The 17,643-nt window shown below is 49.8% G+C and overlaps 5 protein-coding genes across 5 annotated transcripts; 2 read left to right on the top strand and 3 right to left on the bottom strand.

Annotated features, from left to right (window-relative positions):
- Positions 1–3,306: 3,306 nt before the first annotated feature.
- GUITHDRAFT_39965 (hypothetical protein) lies at positions 3,307–3,930 on the bottom strand (the record flags this gene model as incomplete). The annotated part of the gene is made up of 1 exon (XM_005822022.1): positions 3,307–3,930. A coding segment is annotated over one exon (624 nt), but the record flags the coding sequence as incomplete, so codon positions are not given.
- Positions 3,931–4,035: 105 nt separating this feature from the next.
- Positions 4,036–5,012, bottom strand: GUITHDRAFT_155588 (hypothetical protein). The gene is made up of 2 exons (XM_005822021.1): positions 4,811–5,012; positions 4,036–4,757 (listed from the first exon to the last, which is right to left on the bottom strand). Exons 1-2 carry the CDS (start codon positions 4,990–4,992, stop codon positions 4,445–4,447), a joined length of 495 nt encoding a protein of 164 aa, XP_005822078.1. The 5' UTR covers positions 4,993–5,012; the 3' UTR covers positions 4,036–4,444.
- A 3,562-nt stretch (positions 5,013–8,574) lies between these two features.
- Positions 8,575–9,925, top strand: GUITHDRAFT_155587 (hypothetical protein). The gene is made up of 11 exons (XM_005822020.1): positions 8,575–8,603; positions 8,658–8,747; positions 8,796–8,879; positions 8,923–9,011; positions 9,055–9,204; positions 9,248–9,322; positions 9,371–9,464; positions 9,507–9,544; positions 9,595–9,674; positions 9,720–9,759; positions 9,800–9,925. The coding sequence occupies exons 1-11, from the start codon at positions 8,585–8,587 to the stop codon at positions 9,863–9,865; spliced, it is 825 nt and encodes a 274-aa protein (XP_005822077.1). The 5' UTR covers positions 8,575–8,584; the 3' UTR covers positions 9,866–9,925.
- A 4,119-nt stretch (positions 9,926–14,044) lies between these two features.
- On the top strand, positions 14,045–16,370 carry GUITHDRAFT_160215 (hypothetical protein; the record flags this gene model as incomplete). Its single annotated transcript, XM_005822019.1, has 14 exons — positions 14,045–14,103; positions 14,349–14,543; positions 14,593–14,850; positions 14,899–14,964; positions 15,008–15,053; positions 15,096–15,135; positions 15,177–15,241; positions 15,289–15,352; positions 15,523–15,589; positions 15,638–15,683; positions 15,736–15,769; positions 15,820–15,890; positions 15,972–16,068; positions 16,329–16,370. Exons 1-14 carry the CDS (start codon positions 14,052–14,054, stop codon positions 16,368–16,370), a joined length of 1,143 nt encoding a protein of 380 aa, XP_005822076.1. The 5' UTR covers positions 14,045–14,051.
- On the bottom strand, positions 16,359–17,416 carry GUITHDRAFT_118748 (hypothetical protein; the record flags this gene model as incomplete). The annotated part of the gene is made up of 7 exons (XM_005822018.1): positions 16,359–16,388; positions 16,444–16,527; positions 16,580–16,989; positions 17,043–17,103; positions 17,152–17,208; positions 17,276–17,341; positions 17,390–17,416. 7 exons carry the CDS (start codon positions 17,414–17,416, stop codon positions 16,359–16,361), a joined length of 735 nt encoding a protein of 244 aa, XP_005822075.1.
- Positions 17,417–17,643: the final 227 nt, after the last annotated feature.

Raw genomic sequence — 17,643 nt, 5'->3', positions numbered from 1 at the left:
CTCTCCCTGCTCCATCTCTTGTGCCTGGGTCACCTCTGCTGCTTGCCATTCCTTGTACCCTTTATCTTGCGCGTGTTGTAAAGCTCTGCAGATGCCTTTGATCGTTTCTCGCATGCGCGCTTTTCCTGGATCCTCCACCCAAAGCGCATCCAGCAGCCGGTGCCTCATCCTCTCGAGCCATTGCTGGGGTGGGGGGACGCCTTGCTGCCTACCTGTTTTTGAGATGTCTCGTTGTGTCGGTCTGTTTGTCTTTGCGATCAGCAGCAAATGCAACAGTATGAAGATCCCACAGTTGTGATTGTCTGTTTGTTGTAGCTCAGTTGACAGGTAAACCCGCCATGTCGTTGCATGTTCCTTCTACAAGCGAATGTCATCTGGGCAAAACTCGGACTTGAGCAGGCAGGAACAGGGAAGAGAAGAAGTCCAGCTGAAACTGTGCCTCCCTTTGACTTCTGACAATCCCCAAGTCTCTCTCAGCCGTGCTGAGTGAATCAACAATGCGTATTCTTTTTGTGTCAAAATCTGCCATTAGTAGAATCCAATGATTGCCATTCTCTACACACGGGAATAAGAATGGCTGAGCTGCCCCGGCTAGTAGTCGCTTTGCTCTCTTTGTCCTTCCCTCTTGATCTCTCAAACAAGCTACTATTCTCGGGAGGACAATAGTCCCTCTCGGCGACTCGACCTGGTTTCTAGTTTGCGCGTTCGCGTACCTCTTGTCTCGTAGCCATGCTACTTGAAATCTGTCTTCCAATGGTTCGATACCTTCGCTTGCCTCGAGGATTATCGCCTCCACAACATCTTCGGAGAGAAAGCCAGCTTCTCCCGAGTTGAGTAGCGCCGCTAATCCATATTCTCTGTTTTGTTCCCTTCGACTCCAGGGGATCTCCCCTACGAGGTCGAATGTTTGTGTCGTTTTTTGATTTTCTTTGTCTTTGTTTTTCTCACCTTCTTGTCCTTCCCCCTCACCCTTGTGCCAATTGTCCCACCTGCCCTCGTCTCCTCCTGTTCCTGCGTCCATTAAGCTTGTGCCGCAGGGGGGGAGTCTAGTGACATCCCCTCTGCGTCGTCCGCCTTGCTCCCTTCCTCCTGTTCCTCTTCCATTCCGGCCTCTTTCATCTGTAGTTCAGTGCTCAACATGAACTTTAGTTCGTCGTTATCTCCCAGCATTCCTACCGAAGAGATTACTGTCTCCTCTAGGAATTTATTCAATGCAATGAAGAGCAGGTCAGTCTTAAACTGCTTCTCTTCTTTGGGGGCAAAAGCGCTTTGCTTGCGCTTCGCGACCTTCCATGTATGCTTCTCAACGATTCGTTGGACTCGCTCTTTGAAGCCCTTACTCTGGGTATCCCATGTCGCTCCAGTGCCTTTATCAGCCCATTCTTGCAGCGTGGAGAAGGACGCGTTGCCTGGACTGTCTAAGGCGACCTGCATGTCGTGCACAGCATCGTCAAGACGAAGTAAGGTCTTTCCTTGCTGTTAACTACTTCCGCGATAGCTGTCTTGATCTCAGCAATTACTACCTCTGCTTCCGCGTCGGGCAGGTTTGTTTCGTTGATGATTGAGTTCAGTTCAATCTCTTTCCACACGGTTCGCTTGGTCAGATTGATCCTGTGTTGCCTGAGGCGACACTGTGAGGTTCAGACTACTTGCTGTCGTCTGGATCTCAACTGTGCCTTGCCAGCAGAGAAGGTGTGTGGGGAATTCAGCCATCATCTTTCTTGCACTCCTTTCACTTCGTAGCCTGAGAATAATTCCAGACCCATCCCACATCCCCGTCTCTGCGTCACATTGGATGTGTACCCGTTGCAGCTCTTTTTCAACCTGTGGGTCCCAGCATGCGACAGACCTCCGGATGTTTCGGATGACTTTGGCTCTGCCCGTTTCGTCACTGGCGCAGATTTTTTCAATCTCACTTCGAGAGAACTTCCCTGATGGCACTGGGGAGGAGATTTGCACTGAGTACAGCATCTCTGCCCCCGTTGCCGTTGCCGCCTCCTGTCGCACAGCATTCTTCGTATGCTTGAGCATAGTCGTTGCTTCCATTTGAACTGAAAACCATTTCAGTATTTTGTCATTCTCTGAGACCAATCCCAAAGTGACTCCTGCTCGATCTTTTCCATGTCGATCGAATGCCTGGAGGACGATGTCCGCTACTTCCAGGCTCGAACAAGTCGCGATCCAGTCTACCTCTCTGTTCTGGTTGACTGTGTCTATTCCTACCGCTGCAAACACCTTCTTTGGCGGCAGGTTCCTCTTGGGGGGGAGGTTCACTGTCATTCCCGCGTTTGGGATCAGGTCGATAATTGCTAGGCCCTGTTTCAAGCACAACTGCCTGTAGATCTCACATATATCACCTGTACTCGAATCATTGAGCTTAAGGAGTTGGGCCACCTCCGCTAGGATTCCGACTCTGCCCATGTTCTCCTTCTTTGGTCGCATCTTGAACGAGATCGGTGGGTTGGCTGCTGGGTTCACTGCTAGGATCCTCCTTCCAGCCACCTTAAAGGTACCTTCTCCTTTCCAGAATTTCTCTGCCGCCTCGTTGCGGACAAAGGTGATCACTGCTGGGATCTCTTCTGCCTTCGCCAGGTCAGGCTTGAGGGGAGCCTTGAAGATCAAACTCCTGCTGTCTTGCGTCTGATCTACGATCAGGCCTTGCTCTTCCAGCTTGACGCATAAGTTTTCAACCTGTCTGGAGAAGTATGCAGGTATCCCTAGTACCTTCATGGTAATCGTCTGCACACTCGTGCCCTGGTCATCATAAGACCTGGCCTCCATCTGCCGTTGCCTGTCTGCTAGAAATTCGGACAGGTACCACTGCCTGGCATCATCACCCCACTGCCCGAGACCTTTCAGACTCTCCAGTGGTGAAGGTTCAGCAAAGCTGCATGTGTGACTGATGGCTTCGGCTAAGGCTTCCAAGGATATCTCTTTGGCTTTCAGAGCTTTGCTCGTCCTGCTTTTGGGATTCTGCCTTGCGAAGTCATCCAGTCGTCGCACAAGCTCAGCTGGTGACGGCATCGTTCCAGTTTCCGTCTGCCTCTTGAGGTAGCTGGAGGTACGGTACTGCACGATCTCGTCAGGGTTCACAATAGATATTGGCCACATGCTTCGGAGCATTCTCAATGGTTTCCCAAGCTTCCGTCGTTCCTGGCGGCTCTTACTCCACCAGCGCAGGGGTACCGCAAATCTGCATGCCAGGAAATAAGGAACCTGCCAGGAAATAAGGAACCTGCCAGGAAATAAGGAACCTGCCAGGAAATAAGGAACCTCTGCCAGGAAATAAGGAACCTCTGCCATGAAATAAGGAACCTCTGCCAGGAAATAAGGAACCTCTGCCAGGAAATAAGGAACCTCTGCCAGGAAATAAGGAACCTCTGCCAGGAAATAAGGAACCTCTGCCAGGAAATAAGGAACCTCTGCCAGGAAATAAGGAACCTCTGCCAGGAAATAAGGAACCTCTGCCAGGAAATAAGGAACCTCTGCCAGGAAATAAGGAACCTCTGCCAGGAAATAAGGAACCTCTGCCAGGAAATAAGGAACCTCTGCCAGGAAATAAGGAACCTCTGCCAGGAAATAAGGAACCTCTGCCAGGAAATAAGGAACCTCTGCCAGGAAATAAGGAACCTCTGCCAGGAAATAAGGAACCTTTGCCAGGAAATAAGGAACCTCTGCCAGGAAATAAGGAACCTCTGCCAGGAAATAAGGAACCTCTGCCAGGAAATAAGGAACCTCTGCCAGGAAATAAGGAACCTCTGCCAGGAAATAAGGAACCTCTGCCAGGAAATAAGGAACCTCTGCCAGGAAATAAGGAACCTCTGCCAGGAAATAAGGAACCTCTGCCAGGAAATAAGGAACCTCTGCCAGGAAATAAGGAACCTCTGCCAGGAAATAAGGAACCTCTGCCAGGAAATAAGGAACCTCTTGCCAGGAAATAAGGAACCTCTGCCAGGAAATAAGGAACCTCTGCCAGGAAATAAGGAACCTCTGCTAAACCCTAAACCCTAAACCCTAAACCCTATTATTATTATTATTATTATGTGAGTTTATTAGAATGCTAGAATGTTGCTCGGCCTCGTTGTGGGCTTTTGCAATTTGATCCTAGTCTAAAGAGGCGCTCGAGCACTGGGAGTACACGGCCTACAATGCGAACCCTGCTTCTGAGGCGTCTTTCTACTCTCTACTTCTGCTGTCTTCTCTTGGCTTCCTCAGCCTCAGTCAGGAGAGTCGCCTCTCCTCACCTTGGCCTTCGGTCGCCACCTACTCTACCTCCATTCAGCTTCCTCAGCCTCAGTCAGAAGAGTTGCCTCTCCTCACCTTGGCCTTCGGTCGCCACCTACTCGTCCTCCATTCAGCTTCCTCAGCTTCAGTCAGGAGAGTTGCCTCTCCTCACCTTGGCCTTCGGTCGCCTCCTACCTTCTCTCCTTACCTTGAGCTCAGCTCAAGCTCGGTACGGGCTCGCCCCGTCTTCTTCCTCGCCCTCGCCTTGCTCTTCCTCCATGTCTTCCTCTTCTTCGTCATCTTCCCTCATCTCCACTCGCAGTCGGTCCTTCTTGTCCACCTTCAGCGAGCAGGCCAGCACATGCATCTCTGCGAATTTACTCAGTGCTATGAACAGGAGGCTAAGAGATCGACGCTCTATGTCGTCGCTCTCCGCCTCCTGCTCAAGCTCAGCAGCTGCCGTTGCCCGTGGCGAGAACGCGCTGCCCCTCCTTGCCTTCTTGCTCTCTCCTTGCACGCGAGTCCAGCGCTTGCTCTGCAGCCACTTCCCCAGCTTCTCCTTGAGAACGTTGGCATCTTCGCCCACTCTCCCAGCGACTTCGCCCACTCTCCCAGCGACATGAACTCCAGGCTCCCCGGAGAGTAGAACGTGTCGTGGAGGTTGCCAACGGCCTTGTCCAGGACCAGCTTGATCGGCTCGCTCGTCCCTGCCTCGTTCAAAGAAGCTGCATCTTCAATGACTGCTGACAGCTCGCTGACGAGCTGCATGTCCTCTTGGCTTGACGGAGATGCTGCCTCCATTGTGATCCTCTCCAGGTCTGTAAACTCCAGCCACTCTCCCTCGCTCTCCTCCTGTCGCTGCGCTGCGTCGCTGGTGCCCCGCTGACCAGCCGCCTCAGGCTCCTTGTCGAAGCCGACTGCTTCGAGCTTGGTGGCTGCGCCTTCGAGATAGAAGGGCAGCTCCTTCATCATGCGTCGAGCATCCTCCGTGGAGCCGAGGAGGATGCATAGCTTGGACCCGTTCCAGGACTTGGTGTTCAAATCCTCCTCCATGTCGATGCCTTCAACGTTGATCTAGGAAATCCCTAGGAGAGTCATGGAGATGAAGGAGGTCCCCTCGGTGCCTTCGGTGCCGATGTATGTCTCGACATTCTGCTTCTTGGCCTCCTCCATCTGTTGAATAAACCATGCTTTCGACTCTGAGCTCCATTCGCTCAGAGAGTCTTCAAACAGGTCGCGTCTCGCCTGCCGACATGTCGAGCGGATGGCTTCAGCGATAGCGTCGGGAGTGCATCCCCCCTCAGCTCTGCAAGCATAACTGCGGCTGTCCGACTATTCGGATAACGCTTGGTGAAGTTCACCTTCTCGACGAGGTCGGCGGCCTCCTCGACGTGGCCTCCTGAGCGCTCACCCTGCGTGTATTGGCATGATCTCCGATACAGCAGGTTGCGAACGCTCTCATCATACTGTAGTACCATGCTTAGAAAGGCTGTTTGAACTATATGAACCTCTTGCTCGCAGCTTCCACCGGTCCCCTTGCGCTCTCCCTACGCGCCGCAGGGCCGCATGCTCTTACTAAGGGCCGGCTGCTCTTACTAAGGGCCGGCTCTGCTCTTACTAAGGGCCGGCTGCTCTTACTAAGGGCCGGCTGCTCTTACTAAGGGCCGGCTCCTAAACCCTAAACCCTAAACCCTAAACCCTAAGCCCTTAGCCCTAAGCCCTAAACCCTAAGCCCTAAGCCCTAAGCCCTAAGCCCTAAAAACCCACATACACAATCGTAGTCTAAAGAGGCTCGCGAGTACTGGGAGTGCCCTAAACCCTAAACCAGGAAGCCTAAATCAGGAACCCTAAACCAGGAACCCTAAACCAGAAACCTTGAAATTTTCTAACTGGGCGGCAACGGGTATACCAGATAGATAGGTTTTCAACCGCCATGAAGACTGCATGCAGTCCGCCATGCAGACCGCCATGCATACAGTGTATGTCTCAGCATCCTGTCTGATATTTCTTGGTCGCCTAAATTTTTTCTCCTCCTCTCTCCCTTCCTACCTTCTCTTTCCTCCCTTTCAATTTGTCTCCTATCCTTTTTCCTCTCTCCTCTCTCCTCTTCCTCCTCTCCTTTTCTTCCTCTCCTCTGTCCTCTGTCCTCTGTCCTCCTCTGTCCTCCTCTGTCCTCCTCTGTCCTCCCTCGATTCAATTCTCACTGATTTTACGCAGAATATCTTGAATTTTGTCGTTGTCTACCAGAAATTTGATAGATAGATTCTGTATCGCCTTCCCGATTTGCAATGTCTGACCCGAAAGTGAAGAAAGCGCTCAAAGATCTTGCCCTGCCGATCAAATCAGCAGTCACAAAGACAGCGCTGCTTCTTGCTGACAGCATTCGCAAGGCGAACAATGAAGCAGCTAAGGCTGAGGCAAGGAAAGAGCTCAGTGTGACGTACCAGGAAAAGGACATTGTGTGGGAAGGTGGTGTGATGCCTCTGCTCGCTGCTACTTTAGGACAGGCAAAAGACAAACTCATGCTCGAGTCCCTCAGCTTGTGTTTTGCCCTGGCGGTGGAGAACTGTCTGCCCAACGTAAATGCCTTAGAAAAAACAGATGTTGAAAAGCATCTAGTAGAACTCAGCAGCAATTCTTCTCTTATCGTTCAAACCTTCGCAAGTCTCGCAATCAGCCACATGTGCAAGCTAGGATCTAGCACTAGCAGAATGAAATTCATTGCAGCAGGGGCGGTTCGAAACCTTACCAACATAATCTCCTCTCCCGACTCTGAAGAGCTGCTAAGTAAGCAAGGAGTAAACAAGCAGATACCGTATCAGGTGATTTCCTCTAATTGTCCGTCTGCTTACTCATCTTCCTATTCTTCCCTGATGCCTTCATCTTTTTGGTTCTGATCCTCTGCTCTTTGAATCATAAGTGACCTAAACGAGGCTGATTACCAGGGTGGACAGCGGCAGGAAGCAGCAATTGCAGCCCTCGATGCAATACTCGTTGAAGAGGAGGCGAGGGAGCATGCGAGATCCGTTGGGACCATCCCGCATGTGGTAGGAATGCTTCAAGATGGAAAGAGCGGAGTCAACAAACTGGAAGAGAGTATTGGTGCATCACTGGAAATTGTCAAGAGTTCCTCAAACCGCCTGGATTTCTGTAGAGCAGGAGGAGTCGAAGCAGTCTTATCACTTGTTGATCACCCGTCTTCTCTGGTTCGGCGGAGAGCAGCTGCCTGCATCAAGGAGGTCGCACGAAGCCAGGAGCTGAGAATGAACCTGCTATCCTCCAACGCTGTTTATGGGCTCATAGCTTTGTGTTCTGTAAGCGAGGATCATCTAACACACGTGGAAGCAGCTGGTGCGCTGCTGGAACTAGCCAACGAAAGCAGTGGTAAAGCTGCGCTTCTGCAGTATCAAGCTGTGCCAGTGCTATCAACCCTCATCAAAGGAGAAAGGCGAGCATCGTTACATTTTCTACTGTTTACCCGCCTTTCCTCCCAAATCAATTCTCTTGCTTCTGCATGTTGACCCCAAGCCCTGCTGCTGCTCCTCTTTACCTCACTTTGATTCCGATATCACTTTCCTGATCTATTTTCAGGCTAAAAGATGCTGATGAGCACGTAATCGAGAACGTGCTCGCAGCCCTTGGCTTCATGTGCGCATATCCCGAGCAAAATCACGTACAGGAAGTCATTCGCTTGTCTAGCACAGGCTACACTGCTTTGCAGGATGAAGTCGGCAAAGTGGAAGTGATGGATTCCATCGTCACTCTCTGCAAGCACCGGAGCTTCAGGGTCAAGAATCAAGCAGCCGCTGCTCTTGCTTCTCTGTGCCTCCGCCACACCTTGAACAGCCGCGATGCTGGGAGGGCAGGGGCTTCACAAACCTTGTTTGAGCTTCTGCTCGCTTCCGAGGAGGAAACAATCCAAGCAAACGTGTTGAAGGCGATGCTTTCCCTTCTCCGCGCATTTCCTCCAAACGCCACGGTTTTGAAGCGGATAGGAGCTCCAGCTCAGCTCCTCAGCATAAGGCGAATTAGTTCATTCAAGCTCATTCGCAACCTCAGCGAGTTGGTGGCAGAGCACTTGGGATGTTGGTCATCTGTAGACGAAGAAGGAAATTCCCAGATCATGAGTCATCTATCGCTGAAATTAGCATACGACGAGCAGGTGTGCGCTCCCCTCCAATCTTTCAACTTTCACCTGTCAACTCTCAACACCTCCCTGTTTTCCTTTATTCTGCCTTGTTTGTTTGTGCCTGACTTGGAAAAGGCTGCAAGCTCTCCCGATAGGTGGAGCCTCTACCTGGTGAACCTACGAGCATGCAAGGAGGCTTTTCAACATATCGTGAGGACCGAGGAGGACGTGATGAGGTGGTGGAAGCTGGGTGGGCTAATTTTCGTGCTCTCTCTCTTTCCAAGCAATTCTTACTCGGGTATAGCTTGGCTGGACCTCTCAAGCTTTCGCCTAACGGACAAAGGCGCAAGTGGAGGAGCCCGAGGAAACGTCGGTCACCGCTCAGATCTTCACGGTGACATGTCGAATGTGTGTGCGAGCGCATGATGTTGAGATACTCTAGGGCTTGAGAAAACTTTGAAACAAGTACAAGACTTGCATGCAAAGTTTTCCTTGCTGAGCTTCTGCGACGTACTGTACATGGCAGGTGCCTCTTGATTAGGAATCATGCAGCTACTTAATGAGAGCAGCTGCGTTGGCGCTTGAAGAGATGGGATTATCTCCTGTCCCCATTATCTACGGCAGGCTCGACGATGAGATGGGGGATAGGGATGAAGAAGTAAGAGTACAGCCCTAGTGCAATTTTGTGATGCTCTTGTCAGGCAAGGCCTGAAGCTCCTGATTTCGAGGGACCAGAGTACGAGAAGCCAGATGGCAACCCAGGAGCAGGAAACGAGGAAACAGAAGAAGATAAAGCCGCGGAGAAGGAGGAACAAGCAGAAGGCGGGGACGAGGTGGAGGCGGCCCCGAAGGTGGTAGCGATGTTTTGGATTGGAAAATCACACTTGCGTTTAGGAGAAGCAGATTAAGGCATCAAAGGCGCAGCTGACAGTGCGATTGGAGAGGATGAGTCTGACGGATAGGGAGCAGGCAAGAAGGCGTTGACTGCCTCGTGCTCGTTGATTTTGAGCCACGCAGGTTGTGCTTGTCGGGATGTATATTGCGATGAAGGCCCGCTCAACCAACCCTTCTGCGACGATCTCTAATGCATGCTTGCACAATTTCGTTCAAGGTATTACTGATGGGCAAAATATCTTCTGATGTCATGGAGCAGGGCAGGACCGTCTTTCTGATACAGACCGGCACCAACAGGTCACTTCATCCTTGCTTGCTGGTCTTGTTGGTCAACTCAAGCCTGGCAGGATGAAATTTTCAAGGGACAGACGTCGCCTGCCTGCTCGACTTTGATGTCAAGCAAACATCTCCAGGATGATGTTAGAAGGTGCCGCACAACGCTGCCTCCTTCCTCATTAAGATTTGTCAACAGGCTTGCGTCTAGCAACGATCTCTTCCTCATTGAGGCCAAGGTGAGAACGGCGAGCAAGAGCACCACTAACATATGCTCAGGCTCTAATGGCTAAACTCTTCGCACTGGGTGCCACTTTCAATCCTCAAGAAGGAATCTATCTCTGACAGTAGCTTGTTGCCATGATTGAACTTGATCCTGATCATGAATAGACATCTGTAATGACGGCTAGGCAATCATGTGATGATCCTTTCGGTGATCTGCACTGCATTGTTTGATGCAGTGAGGCCTGCTGAGCCGCTGACTCTGTGAGGCCGGCGGGGGGCCTGGCATGCAGTCTCACTCAGTTGACACGGCCAGTCAATGACCTGCCGCGCCTTCATGGTTGAATGGCCGGCCCAGTGGCCGGCCCCTCGGGCCATACTAGCTATGCCTGGACTCCCGGACGCCGCCGTATAGGCCTCGGTGTAACGGTTTCAACGGTGACTTTCTAATTCAGTCCTCATGTGAACCATTCAAAAAAGGTTCTTTTTTTTTTAGGGCCAGGGGGTGGGGGTAGTCAAAATTGCTGGTTGATTTCGACTTCATGATCAGGTCCTGGAAGATTACGAACAGACAGGTCACAGGGGTGGGTCTCAAAGGCACAGTCGGGGGGTACACGTTTCTATGTGATCCCTTCGAGGAGGGTAGGTAGCAGACAATTTGTTAACTTCGGACACTTTGGGACGGTTAGAAGGATGTAAAGCGATAACAAGGGGTGGATTGTAGTGCTTTGAAGCGTCGTGAATGTGGGTGGGGTGGGTGATCCGAGCACAGGCGAACGGGCGAGTGTTGACATGGTGGCAATCGCTGCGGCGGCTACGGCAGTGCATGCAGCACATGCAGAGATTGAAGTGAAGGAAGTGTCGATATCAGATAAGCTCCTCCTTCCCGACGAGTCTCTTTGGATCAAAGAAGGTCTGCTGGAGAAAAAGAGAGTCGGCGCGACTGTCTCGTGGAATCCGAGACGAGCCGTGCTGACCAAGGATGCTCTCTTCTTCGCGAAGCCGAACACGACAATCATCATTGATGAGATTCCGCTAGAAGACATCGTCAACATACTCGAAGAGTTCAATGAGGAGGACTCCAAGGACATCATACGAGAAATCATTGTCGAGACATCACCCACTGGAATCAATGCTGGCCGCGCATACACCTACAAGGCTGACAGTCACGAGCACAAGGATTGGCTTGCCGCTGTAAAGAATGCGAAGACCGAGAAGCTTGAAGCAATGGAGTACGATCAACTGCTCCAGAAGGGAAAAATCCGACAGATCCGTGCTCACGTCAAGGCGATTTATGAGTCCAACCTCATGCAGATTGCTGTCGCTGGGTTGATTTTCATAAGCTTCATAACTGATCTTGCTCAAGCAGAAGTCTTGCCAGAGGAGGGCTCTGAAGCACAAGCAAAGTTTTTTAAGATGGACATCTTTTTTACTGTTATGTTCACGCTAGAGCTGTTTGTGAACTTATTTGCAAAATCTCACAACGCATTTGCTGAGTTTTTGTCCGATGGATGGAACTTGCTGGATGTTGTGATTGTGATAGCGTCTTTGTTGACTGTACTCGCATCAGACATCCCCTCGGTCAAGGTGTTTCGTCTTATCAGAGTCTTCAGGGTTGCGAGGATTTTCCGAAGGTTGAAGTCTCTAAATCGCATCATATCAGCATTGGCCTGTGCTGTCTTACCCGTCGCGAATAGCTTCCTTATCCTCGCTCTCGTCACCTGCATCTGGGCAGCTTTAGGAACTCAGTTCTTTCGGTTTCGTCACGAACCAATGTTTGGTTCCTTCTCCAAGTCTCTCTTCACTGTGAGCAAACAGTCTTGAGTTCCTTGTGACCTGCTAAACACTTTGATTGCAGATGTTTCAAGTCGTGACAGGCGACGGGTGAATTTTCTTTCCAGCAGCCACATGGAAGTCTGACTTTGTCTTTCCAGATGGGCCTCATCTGTAACTAGGGTACTGTTTGACGACGAGACACTGCGCAATGGGACAGATTTCGGCATTGCCCTATTCTTTGTCAGCTACGTTCTCATAGCTGGGGTGGTGTTGATCAATGTTGTCATTGCAGTTCTTCTTGACGAATTCATCTCATCTATTCAGAGAGAAAAGCAGGAAATCGAAAGACAAGAGAAGATTGAAGAGGAGAAACGAAAAGCTCTGACACGTTCGAATGGCATTCTAGACCCCCTCTCCTCTCACCTCTCGCATTTCGTTACTGATAGGGATCTTGCACGGAAGATAGCAGATGCTTATGAAAGGCTTGATAATGATGGATCTGGTGGATTGAATTATGAAGAGTTTCAGTTCGGGTTGAAGCGACTTCCTACATCTTCTCCCATCCATCTCCAAGATGATGATTTTGATCTTCTTACAGAAGGAGGAAAACTCTGTAACTCACAAGGAGAGTTTAGTTCCGAGCAGTTCCAAGAGATGATGCGAGAAGAGATCCGGCGATATGCACAGCGACAAGTGGCCAATGCAATGCAGGAGAGTACAAGCAAAGATATGCGCGCGTTGCTCCTTATGATCAAGTTGATGGATCAGAGAATCGACACGATCTCAAAGATCGTACATTCTTGGGGATATTCGAACAAAGGCATGGCGAGAATCATTGAGGTGTACTACCAACATGACAAAGATGATAGCGGTCAGCTGAGCAAACAAGAAGCAACGGATGCTTTAAAACAACTCTCCATTCCTGTATCAAAACATGATGAAGTTCTGCAGCGCCTTGACAGTGACGGGGACGGCACTATTACGAAAGAGGAGTTTTACTCGATCTTGGAGATCATAGAAGAATTGTCTGATGAGAGGCTGAGAAACATTGAGAAGATGGTTGCCTCCTTACAACGAACAACCCTTCCTCAAACTGTTAGGGCTGACGCATCAAGCCATTATTACTCAAATCCTTGTAAGCAGAAGTAACTTACTTCAACCTCTTACTCATTGTCGTCTATCAGCTCCCTCTCAGGAACAACCGCAGCGATCTCCGTTGGACGACGTAAGTGCCTCTGACACTTGTCTCCTTGCGTGCCTCACTTCGTTGTTTGACCAGGGCAAAGAACCCAAAGCGAAGCCGCGAAAGAAGAGGAGTAGTGATGTGGGTCGGGTGCTCAAATCTGCGACTTTGGAGAGGAAGCTGTCTTTGAACTCCTTCATGGACGGGGGGATTCTCAACAGTGCCGTGGACCTTGTTTTGACTGATGGCGCGGACAAAGAAGAGACAGACAAAGTCCAAGAAAAGGCCAAGGACAAGTTTGTGAACACCATGATGCGGCACAAGAAGTCTGGTTCCACGCTGAGAGTTTACTCTCGCCTTGACCACGAGGGGCATTCGTAGTAGATGTAGCATAAAACTACTCCCGCAGATGAATAGAGACAAGTGATCCAGAAACGAGCCGGGCGAGAGTGCTTGTGGTGAATGGTTAAAGAGCAGAACTTGCACGGAAAGGATGAAAAAAACAGGAATGATCTGACATGAAGTTTCAGAAGTTGACGTACCTGAAGGCGTCGCTTATAAATTTTGAGACCTGAGGAGAGGGCGGAGAGGGAAGCAAGGCTTCCACGTGGGACAGTCAAGTCGGGTGGCACTGCCGAGTAGTGAGATCTCTGTTAGACTAGGTGCTCTAACCAACCTTGTAAGCCCACTAAGCATTCTAATGAACTAAACTTCTGATACTGCTGATAGGGTGTCACTTTTAATAATGAGGCTTGATACAGTAGCGTTGGACAGCAGCATCGAAGTCGAGCCTGTTGAGACAGGTTGACATGCTTCTGACTTGACCATCTTGGCGGCGAGCATGAGACGCAGAGTTCTTGTCATGTCAAAATGTCAATGTATGATCTCATGACGACGAGATTCTAAAAGTCTCATATCAGGAGAGACAGCAAGTCTCATATCAGGAGGGACAGCAAGCCTCATATCAGGAGAGACAGCAAGTCTCATATCAGGAGGGACAGCAAGTCTCATATCAGGAGAGACAGCAAGTCTCATATCTGGAGAGACAGCAAGTCTCATATCAGGAGGGACAGCAAGTCTCATATCAGGAGAGACAGCAAGTCTCATATCAGGAGGGACAGCAAGTCCTCATATCAGGAGAGACAGCAAGTCTCATATCAGGAGAGACAGCAAGTCTCATATCAGGAGAGACAGCAAGTCTCATATCAGGAGAGACAGCAAGTCTCATATCAGAAGCGACAGCAAGTCTCTCCTGCAAGTCGCTGATATGACGCTGATGTCGAACAAACTGTCATTGCAAAAAAAAAAAGTTCTTTTAGCTTACAGATTAATTTGCCAAAACCAGGTTGAATGGCTCCGACAGGCTATGCATGGCAAGAAGCGTTTGGATGGCATTTTGGCGGTAAGAAGGGAAGGAGTAACAGGATAGGAGAGCTGTGGATGGTGAGGAAGAGGAGAGGCAGAAGAGGTAAGGGGGCAGGCAGGCAGGCAGGCAGGCAGGAGGCAGGCAGGCAGGCAGGCAGGCAGGCAGGCAGGCAGGCAGGCAGGAGGCTGGGAGGCAGGGAGGGGCGAAAAGGGATGGAGAGGAAGGGGGGTACAGGGACGGAGGGAGCCTTTCCGTTTCGTGCCCATAAGAGAAACTCGTAGGAATGTCATTTCATGAGCGCCCATGCAAGCGCACCCTATTCGTTCAGCCGATCCAACACGTGGAAACGCCTGAGAGCAAGAGAAGAATCCATTCGCTCCTGCAAGTCAGTGGGTTGCTCAAAGAAACTGTCCCCATAGACTCGCTTCCTGCAACATTAGACGAGGTTCTTCGCGTTCATAGCCAGGAGTATTTGAGTGAGATCAACTTTCTTGTTGCGACAAACACTCTAACGCCCATTCGAAGCAAAACTCACAGAATTGAGCGAATGTGAAGGTGGTGATGCGGGAGACTGTGCTCCTTTCAGCCCAGGTGGACTTGGAATAGCTCTGCTTGCTGCTGGATCTGCCATTAGCATGGTGAACGCTGTCTTGGACGAAAGGATTGTCAATGGATATTGCCTCCTACGCCCTCCTGGTCACCATGCGGAGCGAGACCGAGGCAGAGGTTTCTGTTTGCTCAACAACATTGCAATAGCAGCAAAGCACGCGATCGAAGTAAGAGGTGACGACTTTTTCTTCCCTCTTGTTCTATTGGATTGAACCCCATCAGGACTAGAGAGGATCGTAATCATCGATTGGGATGTACATCATGGCAATGGAACCCAACAAGCATTCTGTAAAGTGAATGAAAGTAGTTTTCGTGCCTGACGATAAAGTAGATGATTCAGACAAAGTAATGTTCATCAGTATCCATCAAGATCGCAAGTAAACCTCCGCTTTGACGACATGCAATGATCGTGAAAGCAGTTATCCTCTTGACAGTGGGTTTGCTGATGAACTTGGCCAGGTGATGTGAGGAGATGAGAGGGGGTTTGACTCTTTGCAAAGGGGCTTGGCCTTGGATTCAATTGCAACCTACCTCTTCCTCCTGGCAGTGGCGATGGGGCCTACAGGTGGCGGAGAAGCGCAGGATCTCATGAGCAGATGACGAAACTGTTAGGGAAGCTATCAGAGCTGCGTGCTCTCTCGCTGAAACCAGCTTTGGCGATGAAAAACCGCAGTTGGCAAGTTCAATCGCTTTCTATTGCGCGTACTTGAATTGCATGAGCTCTGTCATCGCGTGTCGATGTAATGTGCACGAGTGTAAGATGCACGACTGAGATGGTTTGACTTGATCTTCGTTACTTAGTGTTTTCACTTATACCCACGAGGATGATTGTTTTGTGTATTTCAGATTATGATCAGCTGTGGATTTGACTGTTCTTTCTTCGATCCGCTCGGTTCCATGATGTGTCACTCCGGTAATGATTGATGTTTTGTTTTGTTCTTGTCGATCATTTTCCTTCCAGAAACCTTCAGGTATCTTACACAACAGGTCAAGGAGCTAGCAGATCGGTAAGTTTATCTTGAAGTGTCTGGACGATGATGTGAAATTTATTTATGCCAGATGCTGCTCCGGCAAGTTGATTCTGCTGCACGAGGTCTTACGAGCATGGATTCGCTTCGATCTGAACCCTTCATGCATATACAGGGCGGATACTCTGAAGTGTACGCGCCTTTCTGTGGTCTAGCGGTGATGGAGGAGCTCACGGGTATCAAGAGGTCATATTTTTCGAATATCTACTTTCGGCTGTTTGATTCTAATTGCTGACATCTTCCTGTCGTCATCTTTGATGGATCCAGTAAAGTACAAGACCCTTACCTTGAGGAAGTTGCCATGCTGGGTCAACAAGAGCTGCAGCCACATCAACAGCATGCGATAAACTCCTCGCTGGAGAAGGTCAGAGAGGCAAGAAAGCAGAAGGTTAGTGTTGCGCAGAAGTTGAGCGGACACTCAGCATGTTGCAGGTGTCTATGTGCTAAAGAAATTCATTACTTTTCTCTTAGACAGTCATCTTAGAGATTACTTTTGAAAAGACATTCCCCGTCAAATGCCAAGGTGCACAAGATTTTGTTAAAGTTTTACTGAGAAGAGAAGACGAGAAGTTGTTGTCTGACATCTAGCGTCATGGCATAGAGTGTCGTCGCTATAACCACAAGATTCCATCCCGAATATTGAGAGGGGATCCGTCAGGCAACTGATTCTTCGTCGAAAGCATCCTGGCCTACAAGACAAGAGCGCTCATTGACCAACCACTCATTCGTCACTCCTCACCTGGTTGACGTGAAATTGAGCTGCTTCTTTGGCTTCTTGTGTCAGCTGAACATTTAAATTCAACCTCATCAATTTCTCATCCGCCTTAACATTCAGCATGATCAGCACGGGTCTAACGCTTTAGATTCGTCTTCACCTCGGCTGGAGGGTGTTCTTCCTCGATGGTCAAGCTGGCTGCGATCATCGCATCCTTCTTTGTTTTCCTGTTCTTCTGTTTGGAGGATTGGATCACAAAATGGTCCTTGTGATCTTTCGGTGCTGTGGATTCGGCAGGTGCTGACTTGTCCGTCTTGGCACAAGCGATTGGAGAGTGCTGCGTTTCCTCTTCAATGAATCTGATTTTTACGGATCGAATTTTGCTGTCAGGCTTTTTATCCAGAGGGGAGCGAAGGTTTGAGCGATTGAGAGGAGACGAGGTCATTGGAGACTTGAGCGCTGACTTGTATCTCCCGATAGGTGAGGTTGGCGACGGAGCGTCTTGCTGTTCAGATGCCTCAAGAGACGCAGATTTGAGCTTGCGGTGGCTAGACAATTCTTCGGGAGAGCCTGCAACTGTTGTTGTGATGAGTTTTGCTATGCAACAGCAATTGAAGAATTACCTGTCTCCTGCTGGTGTACATGTTCCTTTTTCGATTTTATCTTCTTGCTATAATTCGATTGCTTGCAGCAGCATCAGGTATCTCAAAAGAAATGCAAGGAATGATTTACCAAGATGGGCGAGAAAGCGCCGGAGACATTTTCGAACAAGGAACTCACTGCACCTTGCTGCATCATACAACATGAATCAGATAAATTTTTGGTGATGTATGAATAGAAAATTTACGGCACATACCAAGTAGACGCCCATTTCCTCCCCGACCACTCCTTGCTTTCCCATGTCAGACCTTGCCGTGCTGTTCTGAATCTTGATCACTCAGCAATTCAGCTATTGAAGCGCATTCATCACCGATGAGCTGTCCTGAAATCCAAACATTCGCTGGACTTAACGATCTTTGAAATAACTGCAAACAATGGAGTGATTCACAGGGCCACAAGACAAGGTCGGAGGGAAAATATTTCTCTCTAGGCAAGGCAGTTCTTGTTCTTGAGCGAGAATTGTGAGACCCGGACGATCAACATGAGCCGGGCGAAGAAGGAGAGAAATCAGTTTATGGGAGAGGAAGAAAGGAACGAGGAAATGGGGTAAGAGAGGAGGGGGAG

This window comes from Guillardia theta (assembly GCF_000315625.1).
Source record: "Guillardia theta CCMP2712 unplaced genomic scaffold GUITHscaffold_133, whole genome shotgun sequence".
In the NCBI taxonomy this organism is placed as follows: Eukaryota; class Cryptophyceae; order Pyrenomonadales; family Geminigeraceae; genus Guillardia; species Guillardia theta.
This window is presented reverse-complemented; position numbering and strand designations above follow the sequence as displayed.

Coding starts and splice junctions, on each gene's coding strand:
- GUITHDRAFT_155588 (XM_005822021.1), bottom strand. CDS start 4,992: ATGCAGCTCGTCAGCGAGCTGTCAGCAGTCATTGAAGATGCAGCTTCT. Junction 4,758..4,810: donor TGGGCGAAGTCGCTGGGAGA/GTGGGCGAAGAT, acceptor GTGGCTGCAGAG/CAAGCGCTGGACTCGCGTGC.
- GUITHDRAFT_155587 (XM_005822020.1), top strand. Junction 9,012..9,054: donor TGGGGGATAGGGATGAAGAA/GTAAGAGTACAG, acceptor TGCTCTTGTCAG/GCAAGGCCTGAAGCTCCTGA. Junction 9,205..9,247: donor AGGTGGAGGCGGCCCCGAAG/GTGGTAGCGATG, acceptor ACTTGCGTTTAG/GAGAAGCAGATTAAGGCATC.